General features: G+C 51.4%; 1 protein-coding gene across 1 annotated transcript in view; it reads right to left on the bottom strand.

Annotated features, from left to right (window-relative positions):
- Positions 1-21,600, bottom strand: part of ldlrad4a (low density lipoprotein receptor class A domain containing 4a) — a gene marked incomplete at its 3' end in the record, with an annotated part of 25,053 nt that extends 3,453 nt beyond the window's left edge. Inside the window, 1 exon segment of the mRNA XM_084307267.1 lies at positions 21,442-21,600. Within this exon segment, the coding sequence (XP_084163393.1) occupies positions 21,442-21,564 (123 nt within the window). The 5' untranslated portion in view covers positions 21,565-21,600.
- Between the last annotated feature and the right edge of the window lie 2,255 nt (positions 21,601-23,855).

Raw genomic sequence — 23,855 nt, 5'->3', positions numbered from 1 at the left:
GTTTTCATGCTCCTGTGGATTTCCCTGTGTGAGCACCGCCATGCTCCTGACACCACGTTAACCTCACCTGTTATCTCTCCTGACACCACGTTAACCTCACCTGTTATCTCTCCTGACACCATGTTAACCTCACCTGTTATCTCTCCTGACACCATGTTAACCTCACCTGTTATCTCTCCTGACACCATGTTAACCTCACCTGTTATCTCTCCTGACACCATGTTAACCTCACCTGTTATCTCTCCTGACACCATGTTAACCTCACCTGTTATCTCTCCTGACACCATGTTAACCTCACCTGTTATCTCTCCTGACACCATGTTAACCTCACCTGTTATCTCTCCTGACACCATGTTAACCTCACCTGTTATCTCTCCTGACACCATGTTAACCTCACCTGTTATCTCTCCTGACACCACGTTAACCTCACCTGTTATCTCTCCTGACACCATGTTAACCTCACCTGTTATCTCTCCTGACACCATGTTAACCTCACCTGTTATCTCTCCTGACACCACGTTAACCTCACCTGTTATCTCTCCTGACACCATGTTAACCTCACCTGTTATCTCTCCTGACACCATGTTAACCTCACCTGTTATAAGTTATGCAGCATCAAAATGAATGCATTTAGGCAACATTGAAATTAATAAATGCTCCAATACACTCTATAGTCCCACACTCACCTCAGTGCTGCCCTGTAGAGTCACAACACTGTCTGCTGGCCACACAGAGCCGTCCTGGGGGGGGGGGGGGGAGAAGAGAGACAGAGGAGGGAGGGGGGAGAAGAGAGACAGAGGAGGGAGGGGGGAGAAGAGAGACAGAGGAGGGAGGGGGGGAGAAGAGAGACAGAGGAGGGAGGGGGGGAGAAGAGAGAGAGAGGAGGGAGGGGGGAGAAGAGAGACAGAGGAGGGAGGGGGGAGAAGAGAGACAGAGGAGGGAGGGGGGAGAAGAGAGACAGAGGAGGGAGGGGGGGAGAAGAGAGACAGAGGAGGGAGGGGGGAGAAGAGAGACAGAGGAGGGAGGGGGGAGAAGAGAGACAGAGGAGAGAGGGGGGAGAAGAGAGACAGAGGAGGGGGGGGGAGAGAAGAGAGACAGAGGAGGGAGGGGGGAGAAGAGAGACAGAGGAGGGAGGGGGGAGAAGAGAGACAGAGGAGGGAGGGGGGAGAAGAGAGACAGAGGAGGGAGGGGGGAGAAGAGAGACAGAGGAGGGAGGGGGGAGAAGAGAGACAGAGGAGGGAGGGAGGAGAAGAGAGACAGAGGAGGGAGGGGGGAGAAGAGAGACAGAGGAGGGAGGGGGGAGAAGAGAGACAGAGGAGGGAGGGGGGAGAGGAGAGACAGAGGAGGGAGGGGGGAGAAGAGAGACAGAGGAGGGAGGGGGGAGAAGAGAGACAGAGGAGGGAGGGGGGAGAAGAGAGACAGAGGAGGGAGGGGGGAGAAGAGAGACAGAGGAGAGAGGGGGGAGAAGAGAGACAGAGGAGGGAGGGGGAGAAGAGAGACAGAGGAGGGAGGGGGGGAGAAGAGAGACAGAGGGAGGGAGGGGGGAGAAGAGAGACAGAGGAGGGAGGGAGGAGAAGAGAGACAGAGGGAGGGAGGGGGGAGAAGAGAGACAGAGGAGGGAGGGGGGAGAAGAGAGACAGAGGAGGGAGGGGGAGAAGAGAGACAGAGGAGGGAGGGGGGAGAAGAGAGACAGAGGAGGGAGGGGGGAGAAGAGAGACAGAGGAGGGAGGGAGGGAGAAGAGAGACAGAGGAGGGAGGGGGGAGAAGAGAGACAGAGGAGGGAGGGGGGAGAAGAGAGACAGAGGAGAGAGGGGGGAGAAGAGAGACAGAGGAGAGAGGGGGGGAGAAGAGAGACAGAGGAGAGAGGGGGGAGAAGAGAGACAGAGGAGGGAGGGGGGAGAAGAGAGACAGAGGAGGGAGGGGGGGAGAAGAGAGACAGAGGAGAGAGGGGGGAGAAGAGAGACAGAGGAGGGAGGGGGGAGAAGAGAGACAGAGGAGGGAGGGGGGGAGAAGAGAGACAGAGGAGGGAGGGGGGAGAAGAGAGACAGAGGAGGGAGGGGGGGAGAAGAGAGACAGAGGAGGGAGGGGGGGAGAAGAGAGACAGAGGAGGGAGGGGGGAGAAGAGAGACAGAGGAGGGAGGGGGGGAGAAGAGAGACAGAGGAGGGAGGGGGGAGAAGAGAGACAGAGGAGGGAGGGGGGGAGAAGAGAGACAGAGGAGGGAGGGGGGAGAAGAGAGACAGAGGAGGGAGGGGGGAGAAGAGAGACAGAGGAGGGAGGGGGGAGAAGAGAGACAGAGGAGGGAGGGGGGAGAAGAGAGACAGAGGAGGGAGGGGGGAGAAGAGAGACAGAGGAGGGAGGGGGGAGAAGAGAGACAGAGGAGGGAGGGGGGAGAAGAGAGACAGAGGAGGGAGGGGGGAGAAGAGAGACAGAGGAGGGAGGGGGGAGAAGAGAGACAGAGGAGGGAGGGGGGAGAAGAGAGACAGAGGAGGGAGGGGGGAGAAGAGAGACAGAGGAGGGAGGGGGGAGAAGAGAGACAGAGGAGGGAGGGGGGAGAAGAGAGACAGAGGAGGGAGGGGGGAGAAGAGAGACAGAGGAGGGAGGGGGGAGAAGAGAGACAGAGGAGGGAGGGGGAGAAGAGAGACAGAGGAGGGAGGGGGGAGAAGAGAGACAGAGGAGGGAGGGGGGAGAAGAGAGACAGAGGAGGAGAGGGGGAGAAGAGAGACAGAGGAGGGAGGGGGGAGAAGAGAGACAGAGGAGGGAGGGGGGGAGAAGAGAGACAGAGGAGGGAGGGGGGAGAAGAGAGACAGAGGAGGGAGGGGGGGAGAAGAGAGACAGAGGGGGGAGGGGGAGAAGAGAGACAGAGGAGGGAGGGGGGAGAAGAGAGACAGAGGAGGGAGGGGGGAGAAGAGAGACAGAGGAGGGAGGGGGGGAGACAGAGGAGGGAGGGGGGAGAAGAGAGACAGAGGAGGGAGGGGGGGAGACAGAGGAGGGAGGGGGGGAGAAGAGAGACAGAGGAGGGAGGGGGGAGAGACAGAGGAGGGAGGGGGGAGAAGAGAGACAGAGGAGGGAGGGGGGGAGACAGAGGAGGGAGGGGGGGAGAAGAGAGACAGAGGAGGGAGGGGGGAGAAGAGAGACAGAGGAGGGAGGGGGGGAGAAGAGAGACAGAGGGGGGAGGGGGAGAAGAGAGACAGAGGAGGGAGGGGGGAGAAGAGAGACAGAGGAGGGAGGGGGGAGAAGAGAGACAGAGGAGGGAGGGGGGGAGACAGAGGAGGGAGGGGGGAGAAGAGAGACAGAGGAGGGATGGGGGAGAAGAGAGACAGAGGAGGGAGGGGGGAGAAGAGAGACAGAGGAGGGAGGGGGGAGAAGAGAGACAGAGGAGGGAGGGGGGAGAAGAGAGACAGGGGAGGGAGGGGGGAGAAGAGAGACAGAGGAGGGAGGGGGGAGAAGAGAGACAGAGGAGGGAGGGGGGAGAAGAGAGACAGAGGAGGGAGGGAGGAGAAGAGAGACAGAGGAGGGAGGGGGAGAAGAGAGACAGAGGAGGGAGGGGGGAGAAGAGAGACAGAGGAGGGAGGGGGGAGAAGAGAGACAGAGGAGGGAGGGGGGAGAAGAGAGACAGAGGAGGGAGGGGGGAGAAGAGAGACAGAGGAGGGAGGGGGGAGAAGAGAGACAGAGGAGGGAGGGGGGAGAAGAGAGACAGAGGAGGGAGGGGGGAGAAGAGAGACAGAGGAGGGAGGGGGGAGAAGAGAGACAGAGGAGGGAGGGGGGAGAAGAGAGACAGAGGAGGGAGGGGGGAGAAGAGAGACAGAGGAGGGAGGGGGGAGAAGAGAGACAGAGGAGGGAGGGGGGAGAAGAGAGACAGAGGAGGGAGGGGGGAGAAGAGAGACAGAGGAGGGAGGGGGGAGAAGAGAGACAGAGGAGGGAGGGGGGAGAAGAGAGACAGAGGAGGGAGGGGGGAGAAGAGAGACAGAGGAGGGAGGGGGGAGAAGAGAGACAGAGGAGGGAGGGGGGAGAAGAGAGACAGAGGAGGGAGGGGGGAGAAGAGAGACAGAGGAGGGAGGGGGGAGAAGAGAGACAGAGGAGGGAGGGGGGAGAAGAGAGACAGAGGAGGGAGGGGGGAGAAGAGAGACAGAGGAGGGAGGGGGGAGAAGAGAGACAGAGGAGGGAGGGAGGAGAAGAGAGACAGAGGAGGGAGGGGGAGAAGAGAGACAGAGGAGGGAGGGGGGAGAAGAGAGACAGAGGAGGGAGGGGGAGAAGAGAGACAGAGGAGGGAGGGGGGAGAAGAGAGACAGAGGAGGGAGGGGGGGAGACAGAGGAGGGAGGGGGGAGAAGAGAGACAGAGGAGGGAGGGGGGGAGAAGAGAGACAGAGGAGGGAGGGGGGAGAAGAGAGACAGAGGAGGGAGGGGGGAGAAGAGAGACAGAGGAGGGAGGGGGAGAAGAGAGAGAGAGGAGGGAGGGGGGAGAAGAGAGACAGAGGAGGGAGGGGGGGAGAAGAGAGACAGAGGAGGGAGGGGGGAGAAGAGAGACAGAGGAGGGAGGGGGGAGAAGAGAGACAGAGGAGGGAGGGGGGAGAAGAGAGACAGAGGAGGGAGGGGGGGAGAAGAGAGACAGAGGAGGGAGGGGGGAGAAGAGAGACAGAGGAGGGAGGGGGGAGAAGAGAGACAGAGGAGGGAGGGGGGAGAAGAGAGACAGAGGAGGGAGGGGGGAGAAGAGAGACAGAGGAGGGAGGGGGGAGAAGAGAGACAGAGGAGGGAGGGGGAGATGAGAGACAGAGGAGGGAGGGGGGAGAAGAGAGACAGAGGAGGGAGGGGGGAGAAGAGAGACAGAGGAGGGAGGGGGGAGAAGAGAGACAGAGGAGGGAGGGGGGAGAAGAGAGACAGAGGAGGGAGGGGGGAGAAGAGAGACAGAGGAGGGAGGGGGGAGAAGAGAGACAGAGGAGGGAGGGGGGAGAAGAGAGACAGAGGAGGGAGGGGGGAGAAGAGAGACAGAGGAGGGAGGGGGGAGAAGAGAGACAGAGGAGGGAGGGGGGAGAAGAGAGACAGAGGAGGGAGGGGGGAGAAGAGAGACAGAGGAGGGAGGGGGGAGAAGAGAGACAGAGGAGGGAGGGGGGGAGAAGAGAGACAGAGGAGGGAGGGGGGAGAAGAGAGACAGAGGAGGGAGGGGGGAGAAGAGAGACAGAGGAGGGAGGGGGGAGAAGAGAGACAGAGGAGGGAGGGGGGGAGAAGAGAGACAGAGGAGGGAGGGGGGGAGAAGAGAGACAGAGGAGGGAGGGGGGAGAAGAGAGACAGAGGAGGGAGGGGGGAGAAGAGAGACAGAGGAGGGAGGGGGGGAGAAGAGAGACAGAGGAGGGAGGGGGGAGAAGAGAGACAGAGGAGGGAGGGGGGAGAAGAGAGACAGAGGAGGGAGGGGGGAGAAGAGAGACAGAGGAGGGAGGGGGGAGAAGAGAGACAGAGGAGGGAGGGGGGAGAAGAGAGACAGAGGAGGGAGGGGGGAGAAGAGAGACAGAGGAGGGAGGGGGGAGAAGAGAGACAGAGGAGGGAGGGGGGAGAAGAGAGACAGAGGAGGGAGGGGGGGAGAAGAGAGACAGAGGAGGGAGGGGGGAGAAGAGAGACAGAGGAGGGAGGGGGGAGAAGAGAGACAGAGGAGGGAGGGGGGAGAAGAGAGACAGAGGAGGGAGGGGGGAGAAGAGAGACAGAGGAGGGAGGGGGGGAGAAGAGAGACAGAGGAGGGAGGGGGGAGAAGAGAGACAGAGGAGGGAGGGGGGAGAAGAGAGACAGAGGAGGGAGGGGGGAGAAGAGAGACAGAGGAGGGAGGGGGGAGAAGAGAGACAGAGGAGGGAGGGGGGGGGAAGAGAGACAGAGGAGGGAGGGGGGAGAAGAGAGACAGAGGAGGGAGGGGGGAGAAGAGAGACAGAGGAGGGAGGGGGGAGAAGAGAGACAGAGGAGGGAGGGGGGGGAGAGAGACAGAGGAGGGAGGGGGGAGAAGAGAGACAGAGGAGGGAGGGGGGAGAAGAGAGACAGAGGAGGGAGGGGGAGAAGAGAGACAGAGGAGGGAGGGGGGAGAAGAGAGACAGAGGAGGGAGGGGGGAGAAGAGAGAGAGAGGAGGGAGGGGGGAGAAGAGAGACAGAGGAGAGAGGGGGAGAAGAGAGACAGAGGAGGGAGGGGGGAGAAGAGAGACAGAGGAGGGAGGGAGGGAGAAGAGAGACAGAGGAGAGAGGAAGACACTGTTACAACTCAGTTGGGTCTGTCTGGCAGAAAACTACTGACCACTGCTTCTGTTTGTGTGTGGGTGTCTGTCTGTGTGTGTACAGTATGTGTGTGTGTGTGTGTACAGTATGTGTCTGTGTGTGTATAGTATGTGTGTGTGTGTGTGTACAGTATGTGTCTGTGTGTGTGTGTACTATGTGTCTGTGAGTGTGTGTGTACAGTATGTGTCTGTGAGTGTGTGTGTACAGTATGGGTCTGTGTGTGTGTACAGTTTGGGTCTGTGTGTGTACTATGTGTCTGTGAGTGTGTGTGTGTACAGTATGTGTCTGTGTGTGTGTACAGTATGGGTCTGTGTGTGTGTACAGTTTGGGTCTGTGTGTGTACAGTATGTGTGTGTGTACAGTATGTGTCTGTGAGTGTGTGTGTACAGTATGGGTCTGTGTGTGTGTACAGTTTGGGTCTGTGTGTGTACAGTATGTGTGTGTGTACAGTATGTGTCTGTGTGTGTACAGTATGTGTGTGTGTGTGTACAGTAATGTATGTGTCTGTGTGTGTACAGTATGTGTCTCTCTGTGTGTGTACAGTATGTGTATGTGTGTGTACAGTATGTGTCTGTGTGTGTGTGTGTGTACAGTATGTGTATGTGTGTGTACAGTATGTGTGTGTACAGTATGTGTATGTGTGTGTACAGTATGTGTATGTGTGTGTACAGTATGTGTCTGTGTGTGTACAGTATGTGTCTGTGTGTGTGTACAGTATGTGTATGTGTCTGTGTGTGTACAGTATGTGCCTGTGTGTGTACAGTATGTGTCTGTGTGTGTACAGTATGTGTCTGTGTGTGTACAGTATGTGTCTCTGTGTGTGTACAGTATGTGTCTGTGTGTGTACAGTATGTGTGTGTGAGTGTGTGTACAGTATGGGTCTGTGTGTGTACAGTATGTGTCTGTGTGTGTACAGTATGTGTGTGTGAGTGTGTGTACAGTATGTGTCTCTGTGTGTGTACAGTATGTGTCTGTGTGTGTACAGTATGTGTGTGTGAGTGTGTGTACAGTATGGGTCTGTGTGTGTACAGTATGTGTCTGTGTGTGTACAGTATGTGTGTGTGAGTGTGTGTACAGTATGTGTCTCTGTGTGTGTACAGTATGTGTGTGTGAGTGTGTGTACAGTATGGGTCTGTGTGTGTACAGTATGGGTCTGTGTCTGTGTGTGTGTGTGTACAGTATGGGTCTGTGTCTGTGTGTGTGTGTGTGTGTACAGTATGTGTCTCTGTGTGTGTACAGTATGTGTGTGTGAGTGTGTGTACAGTATGGGTCTGTGTCTGTGTGTGTGTACAGTATGGGTCTGTGTCTGTGTGTGTGTCTGTGTGTACAGTATGTGTCTGTGCGTGCATGTATGTGTGTGTAACTGTGTATCTGTGCACACGTGTGTTTATTTGTCCCAAGGCCAGACTAGGAGTCAAACCATCCTGCTGAGGGACAGTCTCTCATACATTGTTGGTGAGGACAAAACATACAGAACCTACATACAGAACCTACAGCCAGAACCTACAGCCAGAACCTACATACAGAACCTACATACAGAAGCTACATACAGAACCTACATACAGAACCTACATACAGCCAGAACCTACATCCAGAACCTACATACAGAACCTACATACAGAACCTACATACAGAAGCTACATACAGCCAGAACCTACATACAGAACCTACATACAGAACCTACATACAGAACCTACATACAGAACCTACATACAGAACCTACATACAGAAGCTACATACAGAACCTACATACAGAAGCTACATACAGAACCTACATACAGAACCTACATACAGAACCTACATACAGAACCTACATACAGAACCTACATACAGAACCTACAGCCAGAACCTACATACAGAACCTACAGCCAGAACCTACATACAGAACCTACATACAGAACCTACATACAGAACCTACATACAGAACCTACATACAGAAGCTACATACAGAACCTACATACAGAAGCTACATACAGAACCTACATACAGAACCTACATACAGAACCTACATACAGAACCTACATACAGAACCTACAGCCAGAACCTACATACAGAACCTACAGCCAGAACCTACATACAGAACCTACATACAGAACCTACATACAGAACCTACATACAGAACCTACATACAGAACCTACATACAGAACCTACATACAGAACCTACAGCCAGAACCTACATACAGAACCTACAGCCAGAACCTACATACAGAACCTACATACAGAACCTACATACAGAACCTACATACAGAACCTACATACAGAAGCTACATACAGAACCTACAGCCAGAACCTACATACAGAACCTACATACAGAACCTACATACAGAACCTACATACAGAAGCTACAGCCAGAACCTACATACAGAACCTACATACAGAACCTACATACAGAACCTACATACAGAACCTACATACAGAACCTACAGCCAGAACCTACATACAGAACCTACATACAGAACCTACATACAGAAGCTACATACAGAACCTACATACAGAAGCTACATACAGAACCTACATACAGAACCTACATACAGAACCTACATACAGAACCTACATACAGAACCTACATACAGAACCTACAGCCAGAACCTACATACAGAACCTACATACAGAAGCTACATACAGAACCTACATACAGAACCTACATACAGAACCTACAGCCAGAACCTACATACAGAACCTACAGCCAGAACCTACATACAGAACCTACATACAGAAGCTACATACAGAACCTACATACAGAACCTACAGCCAGAACCTACATACAGAACCTACATACAGAACCTACATACAGAACCTACATACAGAACCTACAGCCAGAACCTACATACAGAACCTACATACAGAACCTACATACAGAACCTACAGCCAGAACCTACATACAGAACCTACATACAGAACCTACAGCCAGAACCTACAGCCAGAACCTACATACAGAACCTACATACAGAACCTACATACAGAACCTACATACAGAACCTACAGCCAGAACCTACATACAGAACCTACATACAGAACCTACATACAGCCAGAACCTACATACAGAACCTACATACAGAACCTACATACAGAACCTACATACAGAACCTACAGCCAGAACCTACAGCCAGAACCTACATACAGAACCTACATACAGAACCTACATACAGAACCTACATACAGCCAGAACCTACAGCCAGAACCTACATACAGAACCTACATACATACAGAACCTACATACAGAACCTACAGACAGAACATACATACAGAACCTACATACATACAGAACCTACATACAGAACCTACATACAGAACCTACAGCCAGAACCTACATACAGAACCTACATACAGAACCTACAGCCAGAACCTACAGCCAGAACCTACATACAGAACCTACATACAGAACCTACATACAGAACCTACATACAGAACCTACATACAGAACCTACATACATACAGAACCTACATACAGAACCTACATACAGAACCTACATACAGAACCTACAGCCAGAACCTACATACAGAACCTACATACAGAACCTACATACATAACCTACAGCCAGAACCTACATACAGAACCTACATACAGAACCTACATACAGAACCTACATACAGAACCTACATACAGAACCTACAGCCAGAACCTACATACAGAACCTACATACAGAACCTACAGCCAGAACCTACAGCCAGAACCTACATACAGAACCTACATACAGAACCTACATACAGAACCTACAGCCATAACCTACATACAGAACCTACATACAGAACCTACATACAGAACCTACAGCCAGAACCTACATACAGAACCTACATACAGAACCTACATACAGAACCTACAGCCAGAACCTACAGCCAGAACCTACAGCCAGAACCTACATACAGAACCTACATACAGAACCTACATACAGAACCTACAGCCAGAACCTACATACAGAACCTACATACAGAACCTACAGCCAGAACCTACATACAGAACCTACATACAGAACCTACATACAGAACCTACAGCCAGAACCTACAGCCAGAACCTACATACAGAACCTACATACAGAACCTACATACAGCCAGAACCTACATCATCCGCGGAGCTAATGATGCTTGTAACTGAGGGGTACAATTCCCTGACTGTATTGATAAGTATGGTATCATTGAACCACTACCGATTATGTACTTTAACTACTGGCCACACAGTACATGATATAGATATGATGAACACTTTCCCACCTGATGAAACGAAGTCCACACAAATGTATAAATCGAATATTTTATATAGCAAAGGGTATATACAACGTTCACTTAATGATTTGAATGCACTTGTAAGGAAAATGAGTATTCGTAGGCAAATCAACATTGAATGTCCAATCTCTGGTTACGCAGGGAGCAAGTATACAACCTGGTTCTTTAGGGAACTATAGCGATGGTACTCAAATGATTATAGCTGGATACACTAAAGGGGGGTCCCGCTGGTTGTAAGTCAGTAGGGGGGGGGGTTAGGAGAGCCGCTGGCGATATCCCATCTGGCCGACGATTTCTTGGGAGAATTCAGAGTGCTGAACACGGTGCCCACAGAACCTCGGTCCACAGATGAATACAGCTGGGCCCTCTTGTAGACGGTAGCTGCCGGTCCACAACGAAGAGACGTGAGGCGACCTCACTCGGGGTAGAGCGCCGTCTCACCTGGACTCCTCTCGGGGGGTAGTTCCAACACTCAGCAGTGTTGGCTGTTATCCATGGCATAATCAAAGCACCCAAAGCAAGTAGATAATCCAAGCCGTGTAGGGCTCGCCGTCGTCCGGGTAAAGTAATCCAATGTACAGGTCCACTCGTCCTGGCCCAGAACTCCTTGGATGAAAGCACCACACGTGGTCTGCCCAGCCTGGTTAAGACTCTAGATAACGCCAGGAACGATGGGGGTACTGCTCACTTTATAACTCTAACCGAACGATGCACCATACATAATAGACTATTATTAACTTAATAGAAATACGTCCCACTCGACGGTATAGTGCCAAACTATGACAATTCAACTATTAATCCACACGATGTCTCAATGCCTATTCTGAGGCCAAGTAGGCCATACTGCACCACACGTGGGTCGTGGGTGAGGCTTCACGTCTGTTACTAGGTTGGAGGGTAAAGGACTAATGGACTAAAAGAAAGTTCTACTTTACTTGCGCCATATATATATGCGCTGTGAACAAATAGTACCATTCGTATTTCGCCAGACGTATTCCTACGCGGAACCGGGCTTGTAACGACATGTTCGTCGGCACGTTTGAACTTGAACCAAGGGGCTTGGCTGCTGGCGCCAGGTTCTTGTCCAATGAGAGAATGAAACTATTATGGGCTGTTAGTAGACTAAAGGGATATTCAGTGTATATGTACAAGGAATATACAAGGGATATCAAACGATATACAAATACTATTAAATATATATCCATAAATAAATATATATATTTGGTTTAATCTGATCCTTCACAACAGCCGCCCCCTAATTAGTCCCACCTAATTAGCTAAGCAGAGACAGATTAACCGCACTGTCTACCACTCAAGGTCCGCTGTAAGGGTCAGTCAACTCACAAAGTCGTGGGGTCATGGTCGTCATCGATAGTGTCTGGGAGTCTGGGCAGTTCTATTAGCCTCGCCACGGGTCGTGTGTAAGTTCGCCCTTGGACGAGCACCTCGGCTGCTCGGACCTTGCCATCGGCACCGGTGATCACTTTGCTTACGCGGCCAGCCGGCCACATAGCTCTGGGTAGTGACTGGTCGATAATCATGACGACTGTTCCTTCTGTCAAATTGTCTCTCTCTTTTACCCACTTCTGGCGGGTCTGTAGAGACGGTAGGTAGTGGAGTAGAAAGCTGTTCCAAGACTTGTCAGCTAGTACTTGACTGTACCTCCACATTCTTCGGCCGTTCGCTTCTTCAGGCCTGTACATTGTCTGGGGTAGCGCGGGGTCCAGCCGCACCATCAAGAGTGTGTTGGGGGTGACTGGGTCGACATCTGCTATATCACTGGAGACGTAGCCGAGGGGCTTGGAGTTCAATACTCCCTCGATCTCCGTGAGGACTGTCATTAGGACTTCTTCCGCCACAGTCTGGGCCCCAAGCACGGCGTACAGGGCTGTCTTTATAGAACGTACTTCTCAGGTTCCACCGAAGTGGGGTGCGTTCGGGGGATTAAACTGGAAGTCAATCTGGGATGGAGCGAGGTGGGTCTTAAGTTCTGGGCCCATAGCTTGGAAGCTCTCTCTCAGCTCTCTTTCTCCGCCTTTGAAGTTTGTCCCGTGATCAGACAACAATGTAGACGGTTTTCCTTTCTGTGATGTGAATCTTCGGAAGGCCATAAGGAATGAGTCTGTGCTCATGGTTGAAAGGAGTTCGATATGTATCGCTCTGGTGGTCATGCATTTGAATACAATACCCCACCGCTTCTCGGTTCCTCTTCCTTTCTTTATGTACAACGGGCCAAAACAGTCCATGCCTGTGGAGTGGAATGGCTTGTCGCCGAGTCGGAGGCGACAGGGAGGTAGGTCAGCCATCCGGGGTATGCTGGGCTGCGCGCGCCACTTTCGGCAGTCTAGACAGGTTCGCTGGAAGCGTCGCACTGCTTCTCTTCCTTGAAGTATCCAATAGCGACGTCTGATCTCCGCGAAGACTCTCTCTGCTCCTGCGTGGTGTACATCCTCGTCGTATTTCTTTATGATCAGCTCTGTGACCTTGTGTCGGCTGTTCAAGACTATCGGGTACTTAACGTCATCCGGTAGATCGGGGGCTCTCCGCAGACGACCACCCACTCTGATGAGATTATGGGCGTCGCTCTCGGGTGCCAGGTGGAGCAGTCTGCTGTCTGATGGGACGGGCTTTCCTCCCTGTAGACAGTCTAGCTCATCGGGGAACGAGTCTCTCTGGGCTCGTTGTAGTAGAAGAAGTTCTGCTTCTTCGTAGTCAGCTGCTGAAATGTCGGCAGTGGGCTGAATCTCTGGGTGGTGCCGCAGAAATGTCTTTAGCTGCGCACTCTGTAGGGTAATGCAATCATCTATGTTGGGGTCTGTGGAGGCGACTGTGCTCAGTCCACAGAACATAGGTTTCTTGTTCTCAGCCTCCTCTTTACTCGCTTCCCGTGGGGTGGGCGTAGGAACTCTGGTCCGTCACTGTAGATGTTGCGACGGGTGAGGTCATCTAGGGACATTCCCCGGGTGATGACGTCAGCTGGGTTGTGTTTGGTGTCCACATACCGCCAGCTTGCTGCTTCTGTTAACTCTTGAATCTCGGTGACTCTGACTCCCACGAAGACCTTGTATCTGCATGAATCAGACTTGATCCATGTGAGTACTGTCGTGGAATCTGACCACAAGATTGTTCTGTGCACCGGAATGGTGAGTTCACGTTGGATTAACGTGGCTAGATGCGCTCCTGCTAGGGCTGCGCAGAGCTCTAGACGCGGGATAGATTGTTGCTTTCGTGGGGCTATTCTTGAGCGAGCCAGGATGAAAGCAGTGTGTATCTCTCCTCCCTTCTCTTGGGCACGCAAGTAGGCCACCGATCCATAGGCTACTTCGGAGGCGTCACTGAAGACGTGTAGATCCATCTTGCATGTCTCTGGCCTCACTGTGGGTGGGAAGTAGCTGCGGCGTATATTGACGCCTGGGAGTGAGCGGAGCTCCGTCTCCCACTCTCTCCATGTGGAGGCAAGGTGTGCGGGTATTGGGTCGTCCCAGCCCTGGTCCTTGTCCCATAGTGCTCGTACAATCATCTTTGCCCTGGTGGTGTAAGGTAGAATACATCCCAACGGGTCATATTGTCTGGCGAGTGTTCTGTACACACTCCGTCTGGTGGTCGGTATCGCCGTCGACCTTCCCTGCTCCGTGGTCAGGGGTTTGTGTCTATAGTGGAGCGAGTCTGTTTTGAAGCGCCAGACTAGTCCTAGTGTCATTTCTTGGGCTTCTCCTGGGATTGTTGCCATCCAGGTCTCGCTGCTGGCAGCCTTGTCAGCGGGGGAGAGGCTGCGCAATACGTGCGGGTCACTGCTGGCCCACTGCCTGAGATCAAAGCCGCCTTTGATCAGGGAGGCGCGTAGCTTGATTAGGAGAGCCTCGGCTTCTTCTTGAGTCGAAACGCTTTGTAAACAGTTGTCCACGTAGAAACTGTTCTTCACACTGTGTCGGACCTCTTCATCTGCTGCTGGGTCCTCTGCGACGTGTTTCTGTAGTGCAAATGTAGCACAGCACGGGCTGCATGTGGTTCCGAAGGGGAGGACTTCCCACTGGTAGATGGCTGGGTGCTCATCTCCGATCCTCTCTCTCCATAGGAACCGCAGCAGGGGCTTGTCCTCCTCCACTAGTCTCACCTGCAGGAACATCCCTTTGATATCCCCGCTGATAGCCACCTTGTCCTGGCGGAAGCGTAGTAGCACGCCTAGTAGAGAGGGGCCGAGTGTGGGGCCGGGCAAGAGCTCTTTATTCAGATTTTGGGATCCGATCTGGTAGCTGCAGTTAAACACAATGCGATCCTTGCCGTTGTGGTGGACCTTGTGGTGCGGCACGTACCATGATTCGGTCGTCTGATCGGCCTCTTTAATGTCAATCTTTGTCACGTGTCCCGCTGTGATTAGCTTCTCAATCTCAGCGCGGTACACACTCTCTTGAGCGGGGTCTTTGGCTAGGCGCCGCTCTGTGTTCAATAGATACCGCTCCGTGGCGTCTTTCTTTGCGTGAAAGGTGGGCATTCCCTCTCGCCTCAGGAGTGGAGTTGCGTATCTCATCACTCCGCCGACTGTGACTCTCTTTGTCCCTTGCTCGAGGAGGTTTATGGCGTAAATGTCTTCTTTAGAACGAATGTCTTTCTTTTCGTTCTTAAAGGGCATTGTCTCTAGTGTCCATAGCCTCTCGACATGCTGCAGGAGAGTGGTGTCTTCTTCTGTCGCTCTGGAGTGGAGGCAGCTAGTGGCTGCTGTTCGGTTGAGAGATTTAGCGAGGGGGCCTTGTAGTGTCCACCCTAGGCGGGTCTCGACTGCTGCAGGACAGCCTCGGGGTCCTGTATGGACCCGGTCTATCGGGACGATGAGGTCTGCATGGTCGGAGCCTATCAGCAGGGTCGGGGTGGCGCCGTCTATGAGCGGGATAGGTAGTTGACGCAGGTGCACATATTTATCCATCAGCTTGGCGATGGGGTAGGTGTACTGTGATAGTCCTATTTCTTGGCTGGTGAAAGCATTTGTAATCCTATACCATCGCTCTGGCTGCCCGCTTGCTGCGATAGTGAAGGAGACATTCTCGCCCTTTATCGTCTTTAAATCTCTTCTTATTGTCCGAATCGTCATTTGGTTCTCGCTCCCCCGCAGTCCCAGCTGGGCCGCAGCGGACGCGAGCAGAAGGGTCTTCTCTGACCCGTCATCAAGGACGGCGTAAGTGTCCATGACTTTATCTTGGTAGCTCAATGTTACACAGACTACCTTTAAGAGCACTTGGGCGCCGCTGCTGCTGGCGGGGTCAATGTACATGACACTTGCCTTGGTGCTGCTCGATGGTGCAGGTGCAGGCTTTCTTCTGTTACTGTCGTGTAGTACATCTAGATGGGCTCCGTCACACCGACTGCACCTCTTCTTTAGGTGGCATTCGGCTGCCATGTGACTGCGCGCACATCGGTAACCGCGCCTGTTGGACTTTATCCATTGACTCACTTCTTCTGCATTCATCTTTGTGAACAGGTCACATTGTGACAGCCAGTGTTCCTTCTCGCAGTACGGGCACACCATCTTCCACTTCTCTTTTCTCGAGGGGGTACTGTGGTTCTTACTGCTCGGTACTGATTCTGATTGGTGCATGACAGTCACCGATCTTCTTCCATCGTTTATTCTCCTGGGTCCCTCTCTGGAGCTTGGTGTGCTCCGCACGAACGTATCCAGTCGTAAGCTGCTGACTTCTCTTGCCAGGAAGTCGGCTAGATCGAGGAGGGATGGTTCGGGACCGTTAGGATCACGGTGGTCTCTCTGCCGCCTGAAGCGCTCTTGTCTGGCGGGTGGCAGCTTCTCTAAAATCCTCTCGACGTTAGAGTTGGCGTATAGCTCGTGCATACCCTTTTCCCGTTGCGCTCCCAGCATCCCTACCAGGGACTGCACTTTTATAGACAGGTCGTCTAATGAGCGATTGTCTGTTGCTGGGGGTAGGCGATCAATATGCCTTATCTCTTGGATTACGTAATCCCATATACGTCCATATCTCTGGTCCAGCGCTGCTAGAGCCGCGGTGTATGGGGTCGTAGAGGTGGCATAGGCTAGCGCTATATTGTGCGCTCACGGTACTTTCAGGTGCTTCAGTAATATTGCATACTTGTGGCGTTCATCAGCGACATCCACCATCATTGTCTCTAAGCACATCCGGAGCTCCGTGTACTGTGCTCGATTCTCATAGGTGAAGTCTGGAAACGTCGGTGTGGCAATGTATGACGCCGTGGATGGCTGATACATCGGCGAGCGTTGGGGGAGAGACCTCCTAGGCGAGTCTCCTCTTGCGCCTCTCTGTGGGCTGGTACCGGCAGGGTACCATGGCCCGCTGGTCCAGGTGCTATTCCTCGGGGCTGGTCGTGCGTCGTGCTCACCCGTGAATAGAGTCGGGGGTCTGTAGCGCAGCGCCGCGGGGGTATAGCCTGGGCTGTACTGGACCTCCTGGTCCGGTGGAGTACTGTGCTGTCGTCGGGCTTGGTTCTCCTCCTCTCCCTCTTCTTCTTCTATCAGGTCCTCTAGATCCTGTAGTCGTTTATTTAGCTTCTCCGCAGTGTATGCCGCTCCTTCCTTGTAGCTGGGTCTCGCTTGGACCGGTCTGGGAAGGGGGTCTGCGGGGGGTATAGGCTTGGTCTGTTGGTCAAGTTCAGGGTCGCTTGCTCGGTTAGGAGACGCTGCCCTTGACTGTTGTCTCGACGAGTTCCTTGAACCCCTGGCGGAGGGAGAGGGTGTTGCCTTGAGGATCAGCTGCTCCATTAGCTGCGCTTGTAGTCTGTCGCGCTCGGCTTCGCGCTTGGTGAGATCTGCTTCTCTTTGGGCACCGGCAGCGGCGCGCTGGGCGTCGGCCCGGTCTCTTGCCATATTCTCTTCCGTCTGAAGGCGTCTCATCTCCAGGCGTATGCGCTCTTCCTCGCTCCGTTGCTGTGTCTGGAGTCGATCGCGTTCACCCTGAAGTCGATCGCGTTCACCCTGAAGTCGATCGCGTTCGGTAGAGGCTGTCAGGCTGGCGAGGAACGCCTGTGATAGCATCCTCTCCGCTTCGCTGGGGGAAGACGGTTGTAGAGGTGAGCCGCTCCTAGCTGTACTCGTTGGGGAGTCCTGGAGCTCTATTTCCTCGGCGCTCTCCTCCTCTTCTTCCGTGCAGAGTTCTCTCTCTGTAGGGTTGTCTTCCTCCCGGGGCTGGTCGGGGACTACTTCTTCGGTATTGGCGGGGGGTAAAGGCATGTCAGCTCCCTCCTGGTCCCCACCGTGAGCTTGGTCAGTTACATTAGAACCCACTAGGGCCTCTGTGGTCGGGGTAACCTGGTCGTTAAGGTCAGACATAATTTTACTTTCTACTTTTACCGCGTTTACCGTTTGTCGAAGGCTAGGTAGTTGACTGACAGCGTAATCCTCTAAGTACTGAGGTGTCTGTCGTCTGCGCCGCGGGCGTTCTACGTTAGGAGGACCGTTTCGTGGAGTGTTCATCATAGGCCATTTCAATATTAATAACACTATATTAATATTACACTAGTTACCCTCCGGCTCGAAGGACCAATTGTAACTGAGGGGTACAATTCCCTGACTGTATTGATAAGTATGGTATCATTGAACCACTACCGATGATGTACTTTAACTACTGGCCACACAGTACATGATATAGATATGATGAACACTTTCCCACCTGATGAAACGAAGTCCACACAAATGTATAAATCGAATATTTTATATAGCAAAGGGTATATACAACGTTCACTTAATGACATTTATGATTTGAATGCACTTGTAAGGCAAATGAGTATTCGTAGGCAAATCAACATTGAATGTCCAATCTCTGGTTACGCAGGGAGCAAGTATACAACCTGGTTCTTTAGGGAACTATAGCGATGGTACTCAAATGATTATAGCTGGATACACTAAAGGGGGGTCCCGCTGGTTGTAAGTCAGTAGGGGGGGGGGTTAGGAGAGCCGCTGGCGATATCCCATCTGGCCGACGATTTCTTGGGAGAATTCAGAGTGCTGAACACGGTGCCCACAGAACCTCGGTCCACAGATGAATACAGCTGGGCCCTCTTGTAGACGGTAGCTGCCGGTCCACAACGAAGAGACGTGAGGCGACCTCACTCGGGGTAAAGCGCCGTCTCACCTGGACTCCTCTCGGGGGGTAGTTCCAACACTCAGCAGTGTTGGCTGTTATCCATGGCATAATCAAAGCACCCAAAGCAAGTAGATAATCCAAGCCGTGTAGGGCTCGCCGTCGTCCGGGTAAAGTAATCCAATGTACAGGTCCACTCGTCCTGGCCCAGAACTCCTCGGATGAAAGCACCACACGTGGTCTGCCCAGCCTGGTTAAGACTCTAGATAACGCCAGGAACGATGGGGGTACTGCTCACTTTATAACTCTAACCGAACGATGCACCATACATAATAGACTATTATTAACTTAATAGAAATACGTCCCACTCGACGGTATAGTGCCAAACTATGACAATTCAACTATTAATCCACACGATGTCTCAATGCCTATTCTGAGGCCAAGTAGGCCATACTGCACCACACGTGGGTCGTGGGTGAGGCTTCACGTCTGTTACTAGGTTGGAGGGTAAAGGACTAATGGACTAAAAGAAAGTTCTACTTTACTTGCGCCATATATATATGCGCTGTGAACAAATAGTACCATTCGTATTTCGCCAGACGTATTCCTACGCGGAACCGGGCTTGTAACGACATGTTCGTCGGCACGATTGAACTTGAACCAAGGGGCTTGGCTGCTGGCGCCAGGTTCTTGTCCAATGAGAGAATGAAACTATTATGGGCTGTTAGTAGACTAAAGGGATATTCAGTGTATATGTACAAGGAATATACAAGGGATATCAAACGATATACAAATACTATTAAATATATATCCATAAATAAATATATATATTCGGTTTAATCTGATCCTTCACAACAATGCTAATGATGGAGCATCACCGTCGGTTGTGTGATAGTAAAGGGCTAACCTTCTGTTGTGTGATAGTAAAGGGTTAACCTTATGTTGTGTGGCAGTGAAAGGGCTAACCTTCTGTCGTGTGGCAGTGAAAGGGCTAACCTTCTGTCGTGTGATAGTAAAGGGTTAACCTTCTGTCGTGTGGCAGTGAAAGGGCTAACCTTCTGTCGTGTGGCAGTGAAAGGGTTAACAGTTCTGAACCTCTGGGATTGTTAGCCGAGCTTCAGGTCTGACACACTTCTCATTATCCTGCAGTCCAGTTAAATGATGAACATAAATACAGGGTTCCCAGACATTGCAAAATGTAATTCAAGAACTTTCAAGTACTTTTCCAAGCCCTATTTCTTCATTTTAAAAGGATACAATTAACTTGTAAATGCTGTTTTTTTATTGAAAAAAAAGAAATTTGATCCAATATTTATGGCTTAAAACCACTTTAGATTGAAAAATTATATTTCTTGAGTCAGAACTATTTGATCATGGATGAACAAAACGTTCAATGTGAATGGTTGATTTGAATTTCAAGGACTTTTTAAGCACCTTGTTAACACATCCAGTGCCAGTCACCAGAGGGCGCTGTGGGCCGTGTGTGCCAGCGCTTTAATGAATGGGGATACATGCCGGTGTTTGCAGTGCTAAAACTATATTAAACATTATAGCTATGGATCTAATAATATAGTCGATTGTCATTGAGTTTCTTCCGGTCAAAATGCAAAAAACAGAGAATTCTTTCATCCACACATTTCCGTTTTATACCGTGGTGAATATGAGTATAGTTTTAGAGTGATCCCAGGAAACGCCGCCAAACAGCGTTTTACTGCATTTCACCATAAATCGTGCCATTCCTCGCCTGGATCAATAATCAATCTGAAATCAACGCTAGATTATCGGTATTATGTTTCATCATGCATGCATGAAAGGGTGGGGGGGGGGTTTCTATGCTCCGATCGTCACCAACGGAATACGTTACACAGTACATTACAGACACACGCTGCGATCGCGGGAAAGGAATTATCGGATCAACGCCAGATTGATAACATATTTACCTTGTCTATGATGTACTGCAAAAAGAATATTCCAAGTACTGATCGCGATCGTGTTTCCAACGTAATCCAGCATTGAACATGAACGGGGGGGGGGGGGGGGGCAGTGACCCTCGTCAATGCATCCGTTATAATCGCTTGTCTTGCCCGAGTACTTAGACCCCGCCCGCACGCCGCGGCTCGGCGCAGATACCAAGCCACATCGTTTCAAATGGAGTCCAATAGCGGCCGCAAGGCGTTAGGCGGCGGTATTGGACATTTGCGATCTCAGACCCATTCAGGACGCGTGTATATTTTCCCTAACGGAGTTGCACTTCCACGTTCTGTTTGCGCAATCTGATTGGCCATTGAAGTTTTTTTCAGCGCCAATCGCGTTACTCCTAACAAACTGGTTAAGCTCTTTCGAAGTTGGTTAAGGTTAGGGTTAAGGTTAGTGTTAGGGTTAGTTGGTTATGGTTAGGGTTAAGGTTAGGGTTAGTTGGTTATGGTTAGGGTTAGGGTTAGTTGGTTAAGGTTAGGGTTAGGGTAACAGCCTGCTGGCGCGATTGTTAGGAGTAACGCGTTTGGCGCTGAAAAAAACTTCAGTGGCCAATCAGATCGCGCAAACCGAACGCGGAAGTGCAACTCCGTTAGGGAAAATATACACGCATTCAGGACAGCCTGCACAGGCTGCCTGATGAATTATCAATGGAAATAGCGAATAAAAGAAATAACGATCCAGAAACGTGCTTATCCGTGAACGGCACTGGAAGTGTTAAAAAGAAAATTGGTCAGAAATCAAGCACTTTAAGCACTTCAAAGACCTTGTGCGAACCCTGTAATACCATCCAATGTGTGATTTTACCTAAAATCGTTATCCAAACTAATCTTTCTGATTATGGTGATATTTTTGCCTCCACATCACCCCCCACCCTCCGAGCACCCGGCCCTACCATACCACCCACCCACCCACCCACCCCTCCGAGCATCACCTACCAGCTGGGTAGCCTGGTCGCGTCGCTCTCGGTGGCGGGCCTGACTGTGGCGGCTGAGGAAGGCCAGGGCAGACAGCCGGTAGTGGTTCAGCAGGCAGACGATTACGACTACCATCACCGTCATCACCACCAGGATAATTATTATCTGAACAAACTCCAGTTCAGCTGCAGAGAGAGAGAGAGAGAGAGAGAGAGAGAGAGAGAGAGAGAGAGAGAGAGAGAGAGATCGTGCTATTTATTATCTACAATGTATAAAACAACAGCCTAGAAGCTTTTAAATACAACAAGGTCATAGACAGAGAGAAAGATGAAAGTTTTTGTATATACTATGACATTAATATGTGTTTTGTAATCCATGCTTATGTTATCAACCATTTGCTTTGGCAACATGTACAAGCTGCGTCAAGCTGCGTCATGCCAATAAAGCCACTTGAATTGAATTGAATTGAAAGAGAGAGAGAGAGAGAGAGAGAGATTTCCAGCCCTGGTTAAAAGCCTCCAATGCTTATTAGTGTGTGTGCGTTTGAACGTTTGCATGTTTCAACCATACATTTCCATTTATTAAATTTTTTTTGTTTTTTTTTTTTGTTTACCTCCTATAATAGTGGGGGTCGCGGCTCTCTGACACCGTTTTTTTTGGGTCACGGCCTGAAAAGTTTGGGAACCCCTGGTCTAGCCTGTACCCCCCAGACATGTTGCTGGCCCCGTCAAAACAGTATCCAGCGTCTCGGCTGTTGTGTCTGGGCCGGGCATGGTAAAAACCCCAAAAGAAGTTCTGAGCTTCCAAGTTGTCATCGGCAAACTGTATATTACACGAGAATTGTTCTTTTCCATTGAGTGACATCAGTGGTTCCGTCAGCGCTCAAGCCAAAGATTGGGCTTTTGGATGCTTTGCCTCTAATTTGTCGCTGAATATCATGGGCAAACAGCTGTAAGATTTTGTTTTGGATGTTGTTGGACATCCAGTTGTCTCTCTTTTGGAGCCAATTCTTGAACTCGGGATCAGACTCTGTGCGCACTCTTTCCATCATGAGCTGCCATAACACCCCATCCCTATTTGCATCACCCCTCAGTGGAAGCCCCTGGCGCCCGAGGGGGGGTATAGGGGAACAGACTCCGTTAACTCTTCAATACCTGATGCTGAGGCTGAACCTGTCGTCTCTGTCTCTCTCTGACGTTTATCAGATTTAGTGGGACTGTCACTGGGACCGGCGGGACGTTTAGAAAAGAAATCTGATATTTTTCTTTTCTGCGAGTGAGACATTCTGTGCTAGCAAAGTCTGACTACTAGCAAGCACTGTATCACAGTATCTCAGTGGTTCGTGGCGCGTGGGAAGGGCGGGAGACGGGAGGTGAATACAATTAGTTGTTTCACCTGTCATTCAATCAGTCTGTGACAGTCTGTCATCACTCGAAAAATCTACTCTGCTGCAATCTTGTCGGTTTTACACGTATGATTGTGTACGTACAGTAGTGTAATGAATGAATGAAAACTTTATTTAACAGATTGGAGAATGGCTACTGTAACTGAGGGGTACAATTCCCTGACTGTATTACTAGATATGATACTTACTACCACTACCTTTGTACTTAATATTCGGCCACCCAGTACACGGCATAAATATATTATCATAAACACTCTCACGTAGATGAAACGGATCCAACACAAATGTACGAAGTCGAAACAGGTCTTTATTTCTACACAGCGATGGTGTGTAGAACAAGCACTTAATCACTTAATTACATTTATGAATTGAAATAGTATGCACTTTTATGGCAAAGAGTATTCGTCGGTATATCAATAGAGAATGTCCAATCTCTGAAGGCGCAGGTGGTAAATATACGACCTGGAATAGTTAAGGAATAACAGCAATGATACTTTAATGATTATATACTAGATACACTAGAGGGGGTTAATCCGGTCGCTTGTAAGCCGACAGGAGTAGGAGGGGGGGGGGGGTAGAATCCGGCTGCCTCGTCCGGCCAAGGGTATCCCAGGTGAACCCACTGTAGTGCCGTTCAATGCGCCGGCGATCCTGGGACCACAGATGAAAGCAGGTGGACTCTTTGTGGGCCGGCTCTCTCCGGTCCACGGGGGAGAGACGTGAAGCGACCTCGTCTTGCAGAGCGTCTCCTCACCTTGCGTCCTCTCCAGGGGGGGGGGTTCCAACACACGGCAGTGTCGGGGGTCTTTATCCATGGAATAATCAAAGTATACAAAGCATAATCCGTGCCTGGGAAGGCGGGCTGTCGTCGGTAGAATAATCCGGTATACAGGTCCACTCGCTCGTCGGCTCTGGGGCTCCTCGGGTGCAGCTTCACATGGGGTCAACCACCCTGGGTAAGCAGCCAGTTCTCTGCCCGAAACGATGGGGTACTGACTACGGTAGTATTCTCACCGCACGAAGCACTATA

This window comes from Notolepis coatsorum (genome assembly GCF_963971535.1).
Source record: "Notolepis coatsorum genome assembly, chromosome: 1".
In the NCBI taxonomy this organism is placed as follows: Eukaryota; Metazoa; Chordata; class Actinopteri; order Aulopiformes; family Paralepididae; genus Notolepis; species Notolepis coatsorum.
The sequence above is the reverse complement of the archived record's forward strand: the minus strand, read 5'-3'. Positions and strand labels throughout refer to the sequence as shown.